At 41.9% G+C, this 16,789-nt stretch overlaps 1 protein-coding gene across 1 annotated transcript in view; it reads left to right on the top strand.

The window, feature by feature from the left end:
- The window catches only part of LOC145996780 (uncharacterized), an 892,808-nt gene that overhangs the window by 87,372 nt on the left and 788,647 nt on the right, over positions 1-16,789 (top strand). Inside the window, exon 2 of the mRNA XM_083133317.1 lies at positions 14,754-14,847. Coding sequence (XP_082989443.1) covers positions 14,778-14,847 — 70 coding nt within the window. The 5' untranslated portion in view covers positions 14,754-14,777. The remainder of the gene's footprint in view (positions 1-14,753; positions 14,848-16,789) is intronic.

Genomic DNA, 16,789 nt, shown 5'->3' on the forward strand with positions numbered 1-16,789 from the left:
GTGTATCCAACTCCTGCGTCAAACGCGACTGCAGTGGGGTCTATTCTCCATCTGTTGTAGGGACCAAGTCAGCGTAAACAATGCAAGTGGCTTGTAATAATCCATTGGCTATGCTTATGTTTTTAGGGGTTGGGGGGGGGGCAAATTTGAATTTATATGTATAACTTCATATGTCTTAAAATTGCATATTGTTTTCTATATATTAACAATATTCATTACGACACACACACACACACACACATAAAATCTCTATAGTGCATTAGGTAAGGTAAAGCAGAGTTACCCGTGCTCATTGCACAGTGCCATCGGACATTTTTGGAGGTGATGTGATCAGCATCACGCTCCGGCCGCCTTTACGCCCCCTAGGTTTGTCCCAGGTACCCATTATCTTGAGGCTGGGTGCATCCAAGAACCGCTTGATGCAGGAACAAGGCCGTATGTCGCATTAAGTTTTCATTAATATACATTAGTCGTATTTGATATATAATAATAACCAGTACAATAAGTAAGAGTGAAACCTGTTGTGATCTATCTGCCAACTTTTCAAAATAATTTGAAGTATTTCTTTAATTTAAAGTTAACACTTTCCGAGACCCACGGGAAATTTTAGGGGGGTCGGTGCCCCCTCAGGCCTCCCAAAACGACGTTCCTGATTGAAGTTCCGAGACCTTATATTAGACAGTTGCATATCTACGACCAATATATTCTTGGGCAAAATACCAGAACTAAGACATACGAAAGGAACTAATTTCTTCTGGGATAATCCTATTGGTGGTTCGAATGACAGCTGCGCAGTAATCTTGCGCGTCGGGGTATGTGCATGTGATAAAACCATATCACTCAACTTAGCTGCTATATTGAAAGAGTAGGACCTTGTATTATAACTTGTGTAAAATTTCTCACAAGCCACGTGCATTTGTTCACATCTACTTCGTTCTTACGGCGGATGGAGAATAATACTGGTCGACATTTTGAGAAAGAAAAGATCTGATGTTTTCAAACCAATAGGTGATTCTGGGAGTATAATTTTGAAAACCGATCGTGGAAATAACATTCATTTCTTTCCATCACGTTAGGAATTTTCCCTAGGTCAGTGATTTTTCGAAAAAAACATGAAATTCATTCAACTCACCATATTATAACATTGAATTTTGAACTTTTGTGAAATAAATTGTTATGCGGTATTTCGAAAATAAAACTTACGTAACTAAAGTCCATGCAATTTTTATGCCAATGTGTCACGTGAAGATGGACAGTGCACAAAATGTTTACAATTCCATACCCATTTATACAAATTAAAAATTAATTCGTTGCAGACAATAAATATTTTAGGACCAGGTAAACAGAGCCATCTATTGGGGAATTAATCGAACCACACATTTTATTGCGAAATTAAGGCTGTTTTCTGGGGAAAAAAAAAAAAAAAAAAAAAAAAACTAGACCATGTGTAAAGATGGATTTCATTTTTGGAATCAGCATGGTGAAATTATTCAGAGATTACAGTCAACTGCGAGACATCCAAACCCATGTCAACCAGTGTAATTCACACAAGTCACTGGTTTTGTTTACGTTTGCTCCATTGTTGCAGAGCACGAAGAATAGTATGATTAGAATGGGATGACCCAATTCATCGTTGTGAACACAAAGCGGGAGACGGGATCAATATCGAAAAACGAGACTACTATAACGGTCAAATATTGAGTGACAAGTAATTAATCTAATTGCCCGTTAGTAGGAATTAATTGCAATTGGTATTATTAATATCCGTCGCGAATACAGGTGTCTAGCGAACTGCCTTAGCCAACACTAGCTTGCTCAACCACCGTTTTTCGCCCGAATTCGAATTTACATGCATTCTTATGGGAATAACAAGAAAAATGCAACTTCTAAACCAATGGACCGAATTTGATGAGATTTCAACCAGCGGAAGAACACATCATGAAAGTACTGATTCCAAGATTTGAGCCTAATCAGAACAGAACTACGGGAGTTATGAATTATTAAAGATTCATCGCTGAATTGAAAGGGAGAAGCTACCCTACTGAGATGCCTTTGCTTTTCGTGACTGACTACAATGGAGGAAGAGTTAGCCTAATCTCTGCGCGAGGGGCTGCTACCAAAGGTTAAGGACCGGAGTGAGCATTGACCAGGATAGGAGGACAACGGTCAAAGCACCAGAAACAATAAACAAGCACCTGATCATAGAGGGTAGCGCGTCACTACGTTCAAATCTGGAATAAAAGGGATGATTTGGAACAGTTTTACACAGTTTTGCCTACAATCGCCACCGGAGTGTGAGCTACGCGCGACCGAGCTGCGAGTTGCAAGCAGACTCGAGGTCTGGATTTGTTTTCCTCGAGTGAGTGTTTCAGAGCCATGGAGTAGAGCAGAATAGAACCAGGGGATCCTTCTCCCCCTCGCCGTCAACGCATCCGTGCACATACGTGTGGTTATGTGAGAATAACGCCAGACACGTCCACCCGTGTCAATCGTCCGAAACAACGTCCTAAGTAGTGAAAGTTAATAACATTTGATATCCATGTGAAACCGCGAATGGCTAATCGCGTATGTTCGTCTCGTCGCCCAAGTCACGTATCTGTACTTACGAGTGACCGCGAAGAACTGACCTATTATTGCGCAAGTTGTCGTATGGAGTCGACAGTGAACGAGTGAAGCCAGGATCCGATGAGGCCAGATGGAGCCGCCGACTGATCCACTTTCGCCAACCAGGATAACCGCGAGGTGCAACGATGGAGTGTGGGGAGGCCTTCCAAAACTGTAGGACCACTTTCACCCAACCCAGGTCAGAGGGAATGCAGCGAAGGTAAGATCCAACCATGTGCGTGTGTGAGAGAGATGACGACAATCTACCGCGAATCTGCGTAAATCAAATCATTGCTTAACTTAAATCAGTGCTATGGCATCCCTAGACATCTGTTTTCCGGCGGAGTAATCAAATGTTAAAGATGAGAGTTAATGTTAACGGCAAACAATAGTTCATTGAATATATTTATACCTTCAGAAAAGATAGAAGGGGTTCGCACAAGGAACAATTATTCACTTTATGCTTAAAATCCTAAACGATAAATTGTAAAAGGCAATGTAGCCAAGACATAGCAAGAGTATGGTCAAAGTAGTAATTAATCTAACCTTTGTATTTGTCATATTGTCGCAATATGCCATAGAATGAGAGAATGAATGTGAGATCGAGTGAAAGAGGGCAAGATGTAATGTGTATTTATCTGTGCTTTAATATATATGTATATTCAGAAACACCGTAGTATTATGTAACGTCATTTCAGGTATTTAAAATCAAATCCTCCTAGGTTTATTCTTGGTAACTCCGACTGTTAGGCACTTATCCTGACCGTATTATATTTCATGTAATGTTTAATTCGCCCAGCAGGTGAGGCGAGAGATTCTACGATGTTGCGTTGCTAAGCTCAGCTCAGTTGAGTCAGTTGAGTTAATTAGATTATTTATTAAATTAGCAGCACGTGACAAAATATGGCGCCCGAACATTCGACGAGTAGGCAAATAAGATATGTAGGCATATAAAAAGGTGCCCGAACAAGCGACGAGTAGGCAAATAAATATGTAGGCATATAAAAGTTGCCCAAACAAGCGACGAGTAGGCAAGTAAAAAAGTACGCCGAATAATCGACGAGTATGTGAATAGACATTTAGGGGTGTAAAGAGTAGGCCCAAATAATCGACGAATAGGCAAATAGAAGAGTAGGCAAATAGGAAGCAAATAGGAATTAGACTCGTAGAACGATGTTACAGGCAGGCTAGTAAGGAACCTGGAGGTCACGAGTATTCTAATTAGTTGCTTATCTACTCAATGTGAATTTTATTAAGTTTGATTGTAATGGTTAACAATCAGTTATGTCTATTACCCAAGGGATTTAATACTCGTTGTTAAAGAGAGTTTTCAGCCTACGAATGTCTACGACAGGGTACCAGAATTTAACGCTAAGGGGGAACTAAGATTTTTTTGTTGAAAATTAAATAATTGCAACCTGTAACTGAAAATCCTGATAAGAATCTATAAAGACGTGTTCATTTAAAGTATTAATGTGTCATTTGTACGGTGATTTTAATTAACTGAATATGCAATCGATGTGTAGCTAGAACCATTTTGTGTGTTTTTTATGGTGTAATAGTGAAAATACTTTGTCGCGACTATAGCATTTATCCATAGCAGAATTATTAGAGGATTTTATTATTTTATTTAACAATGGGCGTTATTAACTTCGGACGATAAAGGACAAAAGGACACGCGTTATGACACGGAAGCAGGTGAGGGGTGCGATCCCCGGGATCTGAAACCAGAAACCAGGAAAAGAATTTCGATATCTTTTTCCTTCGGCGATAGCCAGCCACGAGAAGAAGAAGAAGAAGAAGATTGGCATGCAAAGAACTACTCGTCTCCGCCAGAGGTTAACGAACAATACCATGGACCGCCCAGGGGCTGAGAATTCTACAGATGCAGGCGCTTCGTCAGCCGGCAACGTTGATAAGGATCTAGGGAAAGATCAGTCGGTAACAGGGTTGCCAGTTCCAGAGAAGATGGACGTGCAGGCCATGTTCTCTCAGCTAATCAGCTATATCCAAGCCAGAGATGAAGAAAGAGAACAGAAGAGGAAGAGAGAAGAAGAAGAAAGGCGGAAGATAGAGGCTGCCGAAAGGAGAGAGCAGGAAGAAAGGAAGGAAGAACGCCGAAAACAGAAGGAAGAAATGGAAGAAAGAAGAAGAAAAGAGTGGGAAGAAAGATGGGACCGCCGTTTCCAAGTACTGCTATCCGAAAATGACCGAATGAAGGAGAAAGTACTTCAGTCGGAGAAGGATTGCGAAAAGGGGCAACAAGAGATGAACGACAGTGTAGTCACAATGGAGACGACGTCCAGGGATGCGAACCCAACTCCTTTGCTCGTCGCAGCAGACGTGATCAACCAGCTGACCTGTCAATCAGCACCAACTTCCTTAGATCGCCAAGCAGCGCGTGACGTCATCGGCCGGAGCGGGAGTTCACCGAGCTTGAACGCTTTCGCCCAGCAGGAGACACGCAGTGTTTCCAACCCGGAGTCGAATACTCGCGGAATCTTCTCAAAGGTCGGCATAGATCATTTTCAAACGTACAGCCCCGATCACGACGAGGCTTTACCGTCAATGTTCATAAGGGACTTCAAGAAAGATTGTTTGTTGTACGATGTCGATAGCACAGACTGCTTGAGGCTAATGCGAAAATTACCCAAAGGGAATGCAAGGATCTGGCTAGAGCAGCGGAATCCGCCATTCGATATATTTGAAGAGTTTGAACAGGCATATGAAGTTCTTTCCAACCCTGAGAAACGGAAGCTCTATGACCGGGGACCACAGTTTTTGAGCAACGAGTGGAAAAGCACATTGCAGGACTACGGAGTGAAAGAAATGCTAACCGCCCCTTATCCCCAGCGAGGCCAGTACAGCAATCACCGTCCACAACAACAACACTTCAGAGATGATAGAGATGGAGTAAACGCGAGATGGCAACACTGCCGGGGTCAAAACAACCCGAGTCAAGTTGAGAGGAATCGTGCTGTGAATGCGGTTAGAACAGTCGTATCCCCACAGACTGGTGCTAATTTACTTGATTGGAATAGACCGTCTACTAGCCGTAACTTGGACTCACTCTCCCCAGATTACCAACCTGGACGAAGTAGACTGAGTCAAGAACAGCGATCTCTGGAGCAGATAACCGATATTCAAGGCCCGACGGAAGACTAGAAGACTCCTTTGCCAGTCCGGCTCATGTCAAAGGAGACACTGAAGAAAATATTGCACTAGAGCCACCCCGATTGTAAAGTAAACAATAGGAAAATTAGAGATTATTTTTTTTATATTAAAAGGCAAAAAATGTAGACCTTTCTTATAATTAATGCAAGAAGTATGCAAACATATGTGTGAGAGGGAACAAATTGCAAATCAAATAATTACTTATCTTATTTAGCTTATTATTCAGTATTCACATTAATATGTATAAAACTACAGGGTGTATCCAAAGTTAGTATGTATGTAGTAATACATTGGGATTTCGATGTCAAAATGTACTTTATATTGTATTCTTGTATACTTTATCATATTTGTTTATATTCTCATAATTATGCCACAATTGCAGAAAGTATAACTTCATTCTAATGTTGAGTTAAAAGTTATACAGTCCAGGGTTCGAGTCCCTATTCAGACGCCTATGTGTGCGATCATTAATAAATATCATTAATATGTGGTATGAATTTTTTCCTGTCACTCGCAAGTTCGCTCTGAAAAAAATTCATAATTAAAAGGAGGGGAATGTTATAACGGTCAAATATTGAGTGACAAGTAATTAATCTAATTGCCCGTTAGTAGGAATTAATTGCAATTGGTATTATTAATATCCGTCGCGAATACAGGTGTCTAGCGAACTGCCTTAGCCAACACTAGCTTGCTCAACCACCGTTTTTCGCCCGAATTCGAATTTACATGCATTCTTATGGGAATAACAAGAAAAATGCAACTTCTAAACCAATGGACCGAATTTGATGAGATTTCAACCAGCGGAAGAACACATCATGAAAGTACTGATTCCAAGATTTGAGCCTAATCAGAACAGAACTACGGGAGTTATGAATTATTAAAGATTCATCGCTGAATTGAAAGGGAGAAGCTACCCTACTGAGATGCCTTTGCTTTTCGTGACTGACTACAATGGAGGAAGAGTTAGCCTAATCTCTGCGCGAGGGGCTGCTACCAAAGGTTAAGGACCGGAGTGAGCATTGACCAGGATAGGAGGACAACGGTCAAAGCACCAGAAACAATAAACAAGCACCTGATCATAGAGGGTAGCGCGTCACTACGTTCAAATCTGGAATAAAAGGGATGATTTGGAACAGTTTTACACAGTTTTGCCTACAATCGCCACCGGAGTGTGAGCTACGCGCGACCGAGCTGCGAGTTGCAAGCAGACTCGAGGTCTGGATTTGTTTTCCTCGAGTGAGTGTTTCAGAGCCATGGAGTAGAGCAGAATAGAACCAGGGGATCCTTCTCCCCCTCGCCGTCAACGCATCCGTGCACATACGTGTGGTTATGTGAGAATAACGCCAGACACGTCCACCCGTGTCAATCGTCCGAAACAACGTCCTAAGTAGTGAAAGTTAATAACATTTGATATCCATGTGAAACCGCGAATGGCTAATCGCGTATGTTCGTCTCGTCGCCCAAGTCACGTATCTGTACTTACGAGTGACCGCGAAGAACTGACCTATTATTGCGCAAGTTGTCGTATGGAGTCGACAGTGAACGAGTGAAGCCAGGATCCGATGAGGCCAGATGGAGCCGCCGACTGATCCACTTTCGCCAACCAGGATAACCGCGAGGTGCAACGATGGAGTGTGGGGAGGCCTTCCAAAACTGTAGGACCACTTTCACCCAACCCAGGTCAGAGGGAATGCAGCGAAGGTAAGATCCAACCATGTGCGTGTGTGAGAGAGATGACGACAATCTACCGCGAATCTGCGTAAATCAAATCATTGCTTAACTTAAATCAGTGCTATGGCATCCCTAGACATCTGTTTTCCGGCGGAGTAATCAAATGTTAAAGATGAGAGTTAATGTTAACGGCAAACAATAGTTCATTGAATATATTTATACCTTCAGAAAAGATAGAAGGGGTTCGCACAAGGAACAATTATTCACTTTATGCTTAAAATCCTAAACGATAAATTGTAAAAGGCAATGTAGCCAAGACATAGCAAGAGTATGGTCAAAGTAGTAATTAATCTAACCTTTGTATTTGTCATATTGTCGCAATATGCCATAGAATGAGAGAATGAATGTGAGATCGAGTGAAAGAGGGCAAGATGTAATGTGTATTTATCTGTGCTTTAATATATATGTATATTCAGAAACACCGTAGTATTATGTAACGTCATTTCAGGTATTTAAAATCAAATCCTCCTAGGTTTATTCTTGGTAACTCCGACTGTTAGGCACTTATCCTGACCGTATTATATTTCATGTAATGTTTAATTCGCCCAGCAGGTGAGGCGAGAGATTCTACGATGTTGCGTTGCTAAGCTCAGCTCAGTTGAGTCAGTTGAGTTAATTAGATTATTTATTAAATTAGCAGCCCGTGACACTACTGCCCTATTTATTTTTTTGGAGAGGTTAAAAAAAAATACTACAGCTAAAATTGTGCCGAATTTTGCGTTCACATAAAACGGGAACATGGTTTTGTTACCAGCGCAGGTGTGAGCGACAAGATTGATTGCATTTGCAGGCAGCTACGATTTGTAAACGACTAACTTCGAATTCGGTTTCAAGTTAAGACTGTTCATTGCGGCGTTTGGTAACAGTTGTCGATGTAGCGTAACCCTTTCATTCGAACGCGTGTTGACTTTCAATCTAGTTCGTAGTTATTCGCAATTCTATGTGGAATGTTGAGCTGTTGTGGGTTCGACTCTTCTATAAAACCTTAGTGTGTGTGAGCTCATTACAGGGCATTCGTCGAAATATATCTTGGCAATCCGTTAATAATAATATCAGGCTATAGTAATCGGTTATTTTATAGCATATTCGTATTGTATAATTATTGCTGTGAAGAAAAATCCACCGAAGGTTAGATTGTAAAAACAATAATGAAGATAATTATATTTAGTTTGATTTAGCATATCTTTGTACGTTTTTACTTCTTATCTAGTAGATAATTTCTTATTGTATGTTTCCCTCTCCCGTTTTCATGTCATTTGCTTCTTTCTGCCCGTTTCATTGTTTCTATTTCTTTCTTGATTTCTAGCTTCTTTATTTCATTATCTTTTTCTTTCTATTGCCCGCTTCATTTTTCTTTTTCTTCATCTCGCGCTCTTTTTTCTCTATTCTTTATTTCTCCTTCTTTCTTGCTGTTGGTTCTTCATATTCCTTCCTCTTCTTTACTTCTCTTTCTTTCTTTCTATCTCCCACTTCCTCATTTTCATTTTTCCGCATCTCGCGCTCGTTCTTTCTCTATTCTTTATTTCTCCTTATTTTCCTCTGTCTGTTCTTCATTTCCTTTCTCTTCTTTATTTAGGGCCTCCACGATGGCACAGTGGTAGCGTTGTCGCCTTGTAATGTAGGGGTTCCGGGTTCGATACCCGGTGGAGGCACATAGTGGTTCGGATCCCACCTTATACTGTAGGTCCAGAACAAATTGCCCCTTACTGTGCATAAAGTGGACTTAGAACACCAAGTCAATCTTCTTTACTTCTCCCTCTTTCTTTTTTCTCTCTCTCCTGCTTCTTTATTTACCTTTTATTGTCTGTCTCTATTTTTCCTTTTACTTTTCTCTCCTTATTTCTCATTTTCTTTTTATTTTCTTTCTCTCTCTCTTTATTTCTCATTTTCTGTCTTTATTAAGTTTCTCTCTCACTCTCTTTATTTCTCATTTCCTCAATTTTATTTCTGTCTCTATCGTTCATTTCTAATTTTCTCTTTGTCTCTCAGTTCCCTATTTTCCTTGTTCTGCCTCCCTCTTTATTTCTCTCCCGCTCCCTTTGTCAGTTTTCCTTTTTCTGTCTCTGTATTTCTTTTTATTTCTTCTGTATTACTTCTTATCTTTCTTTGTCTTGTTCATTTCCCCTTTCCTGTCTCTCTCGTTATATCTCTATCTCTTCTTTGTGTAACTTTCTCTCGCTTAATTTCCCTTTTATTGTCTATTTCTGTCGCTTCTTTATTTTTCTTTCATTCTCTCCTTTATTTCTTTCTCTTATCTTAATTCTCTCTCTCTCTCTCTCTCTCTTTCTTTGTCTGTGTGTGGTTTCCTTAATTATCTTCCTTGCTCTGGTTCATTCTCTTCTCTCGTGGTTTTCCTTTATCCCACATCCCCCCAAATATTTACTTTTTACTGATACGTAAACAAGACGTCGTTACATTTAGGGTACAACTTAACGATTCTAACCTCCCTTTAGGAAACTTCTCTTTGGTCGTCCGCGTTTGCTGTTTAAATTTTACTGCACATGTTACGTTCCTAGTAACTTTCCTCACCCTTTACTCCTATAGTCGGGAGGAATGAGGCTCTAAGGGTCTACACTGAAACCTATCTTCAGGGTAGGTGTAGAACAAATCCAAGCAAAGTCGTGAAGTTTTAATGAAATGTTTATTTACCGCTTGAGTACTTACAGCCAGTGGTTAGGTAACTCGTAACTGGAACTTGGAGATCAATTGTTAGTAGATAATTTAAAAATTACTAGAAAGGTGAAACTAGGGTTGCCCAAGCGTAGGTTTTACAGAAGAGCGGCATACACCTGTTCACTTCTTCCCAGACTTGGAATATCACCCGAGACGGTGAATTTAGGCTGTTACAGAAGAGCGGCTAACACCGGTTCACTTCTTCCTAAATTGGAACTTGCATCCCATTCGGCTAACCTAGGTTTTACAGAAGAGCGGCATACAACTGTTCACTTCTTCCTAGACTGACACCAGAACAGACCTCCTTGCAGACCAAACTGCTTCGTATTTATACCCAAAGTTCTAGCCTCGAACACCTGCCGTTAGGTAATTTCTTATTACAATATTCCAAATTTTTACAGATGGATATTTGAAAAATACATAGTTTGGCTATTAATAATTTACAAAGAAAGTTTACATATTCATTTGAGTTAACAATTATTTCTTTAACGTTGATAAAATCTTACATTTTGGAAATATACAAATTTAAATGTTCCACCATTATTTAATTACAATTAGGGTAGTTCATAAAACATTCATAATCTTTGATTGGCGAATCTATATTTACACCATAATAAATGCCCGTTGTCTTAAGCGAGCTGACCTCATTAGATTGCTACAGAAAGGTTAATACATTAGTTCAACAACGCCTTGATTGGCGCGTTCATATTTGCGTCACAACCTGAGCCATAAAACATATAGTATCATAGACATTAACAAGAACTCAATGTAACACTATATCAATTTTTCTTTTAACAGGGAATTGCAAAGTTACAAAATAAGTAAGGTCGTAACACACACAAATAAAAGAAACTTTCATTGCTAATTAATGACGAATTAGAATAGCATAGTGCAGATTAGTATGGATATCTACAATGCTGTGGTGCATGCTTTAGTAAATACCTTGATAGTTTGGCAACACTTTCTCACCCTACTCGTTCCTGCAGACCGCTGGCTCATTATATTACCCGGATTTGTTGTTTTAAAAGAAAACTCAAATAGAATCCCGTTTTAAACACGAGGGGGAAGAATCATTGTTCGCAAGGGTGCGCGAAACTAAGCGTGGATTGAAAGGGAGGGGGAAGAGGAAAGAATAAGGATGAGAAATAACGTCGAGGGAGGGGTGAGCGGAAGTTGGTAAGCGAAATGAGGAAAGTAAAACCTCAAATTCCTGCCCAGATTGCATTGCCTTCACTGTGGGCGAGAAATGCCATTTGTCAGCAAGTTTCGGCGGTTGGGTGCGGCAGACTGCTTGCCGGGTTGATTTCGATTCGGATGCTGTGCAGATCTCGCTTGTTCTGTCTGGGTGTATGTCTCTCTCTCTCTCTCTCTCTCTCTTGGGCCTTCCAGATGACATACTGATAGCGCTGTCGTAATCAAGAGATTCCGTGTGCTTCCCCAGAGGAGTTATATTGCACAATGGTCCGGTTCACTTTGAACTGTAGCTCAGGTTCCGATTATTCTATCTCATCATCTTTCTGACCCTACTCTCTCTCTCTCTCTCTCTCTCTCTCTTTCTCTCTCTTTCTCTCTCTCTCTTTCTCTCTCTCTCTCTCTCTCTCTCTCTCTCTCGTCCTTCTACATACACTTTCTCTCTTCCCGCATCTGTGACGTTCGACTTGTTATCAAAATATTCCTGGTCGACTTCCGCGGTAGAGCTGTTAGCATAGCGCGCTTCGACACTAGGGGTCCCACATTCGAATCCCGGCTTAGGCATATACGTTCTTTGTACCTTCATCATTCTCATTTTCGCGATTAGTCAAAAGTGGCAGGAAAGCGAAGAAAAATGAACCAAATCAATATCATAGACTCCCGGTTACGATACACGATGGAGGCCCATAGTCGTTCAGATCTAACTTGAAACTGTAGCTTCAGTCTCGATTAGCCTAATTGGACAAAAATTGGACTTAAAAGAGTAACTCAAAGAAACTTCATTGTATTTTAGGGAGCTGTCGATTTTCACGGAAGCTTCCTGACCCAAATACACTTACTGCCGTCACCCATATTTTGTCACTTAGCACGTCATGTTGGCGCATGCGCATCTCCGTCCGTGGTCTCGATTAAAGCAGCCGGACTCTAGCACCCTGGGCTCAAGCAAACGATCTGTTGGTTTTCGTTCGCCGCAGCTTTGGAAGTTCTGCCAGCACCTACCACCGTATCCCCTCTGCCTCCCCTTCCACCCCCTTATCACCGCTGTTTACCTTAAACTTCCCTCCCGTCTGCTGTTTGTATTCCTGCCCCCCCCCCACCCCCACCCTCTCCTAGTACCCAACCTGGATAAAAACGATAATACGTATTCCCATGCTATAGCTGTGCTTAACCAACCGAGGCTAGAATAAGCAACTCGTTGCTGGAAGCAGTTTGGAAGAACACTGGGGAGTTGGCGGCGTTCCCGAAGGGGGGAAAGTGGGGGCTGTGGCCGGAATAATGCACTGCATTGTTCGTACACTGGATATAACTCGCTCGCGTGTATACATAAAAAGGAGTTCCAGCTTTAACGCGCTGTAATAACTTTGGGAGACGAATTTATTGGAAAAGGGATTTCCAGACTCGCCAATACTCGCTCTCTATAATCTCCCCTCCCCCTGAAGGTTCTTGTGCACGCCTCCCTTCTCCCGTGGTCATCTGTAGTTTGATTGCTGCATTCAGATCACAATCTCATTACGTGTGGACTGGCTGGAATGGAACTTGAGGCTCGGGTTTCCGGTGGTCAACCTGCTGGAGGATGAAATACAGTCCTCGGCATTTACATATGTAGTTGTGTTGTGTCGGGCACCTGTCAAGAAACACATCTCGGGACAAGTCCTCGTAGGCTAAAGGAGCAACAGGCCTCTCCAATGGCTTAGTGGTAACGTCGTCCGTCGCATTGTCATCAAAGGGTCCCGGGTTCGATACCCTGTGAAGGCACATGCCTTAGTGGATCGGATCCCACTTTAAACTGTAGGTCTAGACCCGATTAGCCTTCCTGTGCATAAAGTGAACTTAATACAACAAATCAATCAAAGCTAAAGAAGCAATAGACACTTCAATGGCCCCACCGCCAGAGCCGCGTCATTGGTTGACGCGTGGCTAGCGTATCGAGTCCCGTCGCCGCTATTTTCTGGTTTTCTAGACCGAAGCACGATACTTCATATTTTCAAGTAGCTCCCCAATTGCCTTCACGACGTTGGGTCAATGCCGCTCCCGCCTCGAATCGAATCCGGAACCGCACACACCAGATGCGAGAGCGCTAACCATTCGACCACGCAGGAGACAATAGATACTCACTACCACATAAAATGTATAGGGGGTGACCCTTTTAAAGACACTCAACTGCCAACCTCCCTTGCACGTACAACACCCTGTACTGCATTTTGCAGAAGCTTAGACGTCTGGAACCATCGGCCACTACAATCCACTACAATCTTCTGTACGGCCCGTGTTGTATCCTGTCTATGTGTGTTTGTGATTGTGCTTTCACCAATTTCATCTTTCATCTTATTACAGTTCATCCTTATCTTCGCTATTAGCCGAAAGTGGCAGGAAAGCGAATGAAAATCTACCCATTCTCGGTGTGGAACTGTAAGGTTTTGGGCTTTATGTAAAAAAGTTGGTCAAATTTCAGTCTCGGATAGACTATCGGAACTGGACCCGCAGTTTAAAATGGGTTCCGAACCACCATGTGGTGTGGCTCCACCGGGGATCGATCCCTTGATTGCAAGGCTACAGCGTTAACCACTACTTTTATTCTCCGTGCCAGTGTATATACAGCCGCGGTGATGCAGTCGGTAAGGCGTTTAACTGCCACGCGAGACACCCGGGATCGATTCGCGAGTTCAGGTGGAGAACTTTTCTAGCATCTGTTCCTGCATGCAACTCTTGTGGGATTCCCCAGCCTCCAATAAACAGAACGGGGGGAGGGGGGGCAATGTTGGGGGTAAGGGCGGACGGAGCGTACATCTCATCACGTCCACAAATGGCTCAGATTATGTATACAGGTGGGGATTTACTTAAAGAAACTCCCTTTGTAAGTTATGGCTTGTTGCAATGAGCACGAGTAACCTTACCTTTTTACCTTCGAGTTGCAAGTCCACTTTTTGTACGGATAGACCTACATTTTAAAGTGAGAGGCACGCTCTGTACTTCCACCGGATATCGGTCCCTGGACCCCAAAGCTACAACGTTACATACTACGCCATCAGGGAGGTGCTCCTTTTTACATGTATAAGTTTATACAAGTGAACTGTCTTGTGTGTGTGTGTGTTCATGTAATTACAACTCCATTCCTGTCCTATATCTTATATGATTAAATTGATACATTCATGTCAGCTATAGAATCGGAAATTCTAGAACATTTGTTGAATACGTAAAATTGACGTGCAATAGAATTTTAAATTGTAATTATTATGTTTTACTTTAATACCTAGGTTTATATGTATTTCATGTAAACTAAAAGTTGAACAGAAAAGAGAAGCTAAATTACAAAAATTACAAATAATACATTGTTATTCCGCAAACACCATTTAACTCGTGTTTCTTATTTTTCTTTTCAGGAGTACGAGTGTGGGTCTTCAGTCATGAGGGGGGCCCTGCTCGGAGTGTGGGGGGTCCTCCTTCCGTTTCTTCCCCTCTTCTTAGGCGTACAAGGTAAGTGACTTCATGTTCCACTCATTTCAATTTCTGCAACTTCGATATTTGATTCCTTATGAACCTCCTTTACTCCCTTACTGAACATTTAAAAAGTTCTTCTGCTTCCTCAGAAAATCACCAGTGACCAGGAATTAAGAAAACGATAAGTAAAAACGTAGATAAACGTGTTATAAGCAGATATCAAACTCAGGTAGGAAACCATCCTCGCTGTGAATTACTGTCCGCAAGAAGTTCTGCAGGTCACCGCTGAGAGGCGTAACTGGCAGTTTCGCTCTCACCTCTAAACCAGACCGTTTTGCATAAAAATCAAGAGATGTCGCTGCATAATTTCAACCCCAGATATTCGTGTTTCAATCCAATGGCAAAGCGTGACGCCACCAGATCCAGTCCTCCGGAGGAAGATCATTTATCTGATCCCATTTTAAACTGTAGGTCCAGTCCCGATATGCCTATATGTGCATAAAGTGCACTTAAAACAATGATTCAATTCAACGCAAGCACAAAATCGAAATTCTTGCAATATCTGAAAATATCGTCGATGTCATTTCATGTCATAGGTTTTTATAGGTTCATATTAATACATGGCATAGTTCGAGGGGGGGAAGATGGGCATGTCCCCCTTTGATACAGGTAGGTATAGATGTTTTATGAGCACGTAAACAGAGGGCGAATATTTTTGCCCTGACAGTAGGTTATTGGGAATGACCGCTCACGTGGCCTCAGTGCTAATTAGATGATACGTCAGTTGCATTGCTGAGAACGGGTCACTCCAGTATATAGATTGTCTTTTCTGGAGGTGGTTCTAGGGGAAAGATGGCCAAGAAACGTGATTGTTGCATTTCCACACGGATAAGCGCGAATCTTGTTTCGAGCGTGATACAGTGGCTGGCTCTGCATCCTCGAGGATAGGGGAGAGTCCTCAAGAGTGAGTGAATTGGACGAGAAAGAAAGTTAACGGTCGCTTACGGTGGAACGAGGCTGAGTAGTCCGTATCGCAAATATCATCGAGTTTCCTCACCTCCAACCCCCTCTTTAGAATCTTTCTCCCTCCGTCTGGATTTGACGTCCCGAGCACCTCTTGAAGGGGGAAAAAAAGTTGGCAACGTGGAACCATCGGGAACTGGAGTACCTCTTTCCCAAGCCCTGAGCCGTGTATGAGCAGAGTTTGCAGCAGCCAGCCAGCCAGCGAGTCTCTTCAGAAGGTCTACTCGTGCCTGAGTGAATCCTCCTGTCAACTTTCATTAGGGTAGACTCATCCCGCTAACCTCCACCGATTTGGTAATGGAGGTCGACTTGAGAGCAAGTCCCATAAAATATAGTCCTAGATTATTTCGGTTCGAACGTCTGTAATGCCTGGATCACACGAGGCTAGATGTCCTGCTGGATATTCCAGTTGGAATTGGACTAGTTGTGTGGTACTGGCTCATCTTCTACTAGTTTTCGCCCACACGACACTTGTCGGTGGACTTTTGTTCCCACAAGATATTGCGCAGAGCAGACAAGCTAAAAAGATGGCTGAGCGATTTGAATAACGTTTTAGGAGATTAACTACCGCTATTATTAAACACCGAGATAAAAAGAATTTAAAGGAAAGTATGGGCTAGAAATTCACTCGATAGAAAATTTGGTAATCATTGTGAACTCAACAAATTCATACATTCGCAGTATTCATTCATGAAAATTATTTTGTTCAAGTAAATTTGTCAAACATTTAATACACTGGTAATGATAAGGATTTTTATTAACGGCTAATCACATTTGTTGCGTACAAATCTCATCGCTTTTGATAAATTGCTAAATATTATTGAACATGAATGCACGTCATCTCTGTGTTTTGTCTTTCATCGAGCTGTGAACAAAAACACTCGGAAACCAGACAAGAAGAATCTTCCCCTTGCCAAACTCTTACGCTATCGTCACATGAGCAAACTTTCCCTCT

Source organism: Lepisma saccharinum, chromosome 1 (genome assembly GCF_977018435.1).
Source record: "Lepisma saccharinum chromosome 1, izLepSacc3.1, whole genome shotgun sequence".
NCBI lineage: Eukaryota > Metazoa > Arthropoda > Insecta > Zygentoma > Lepismatidae > Lepisma > Lepisma saccharinum.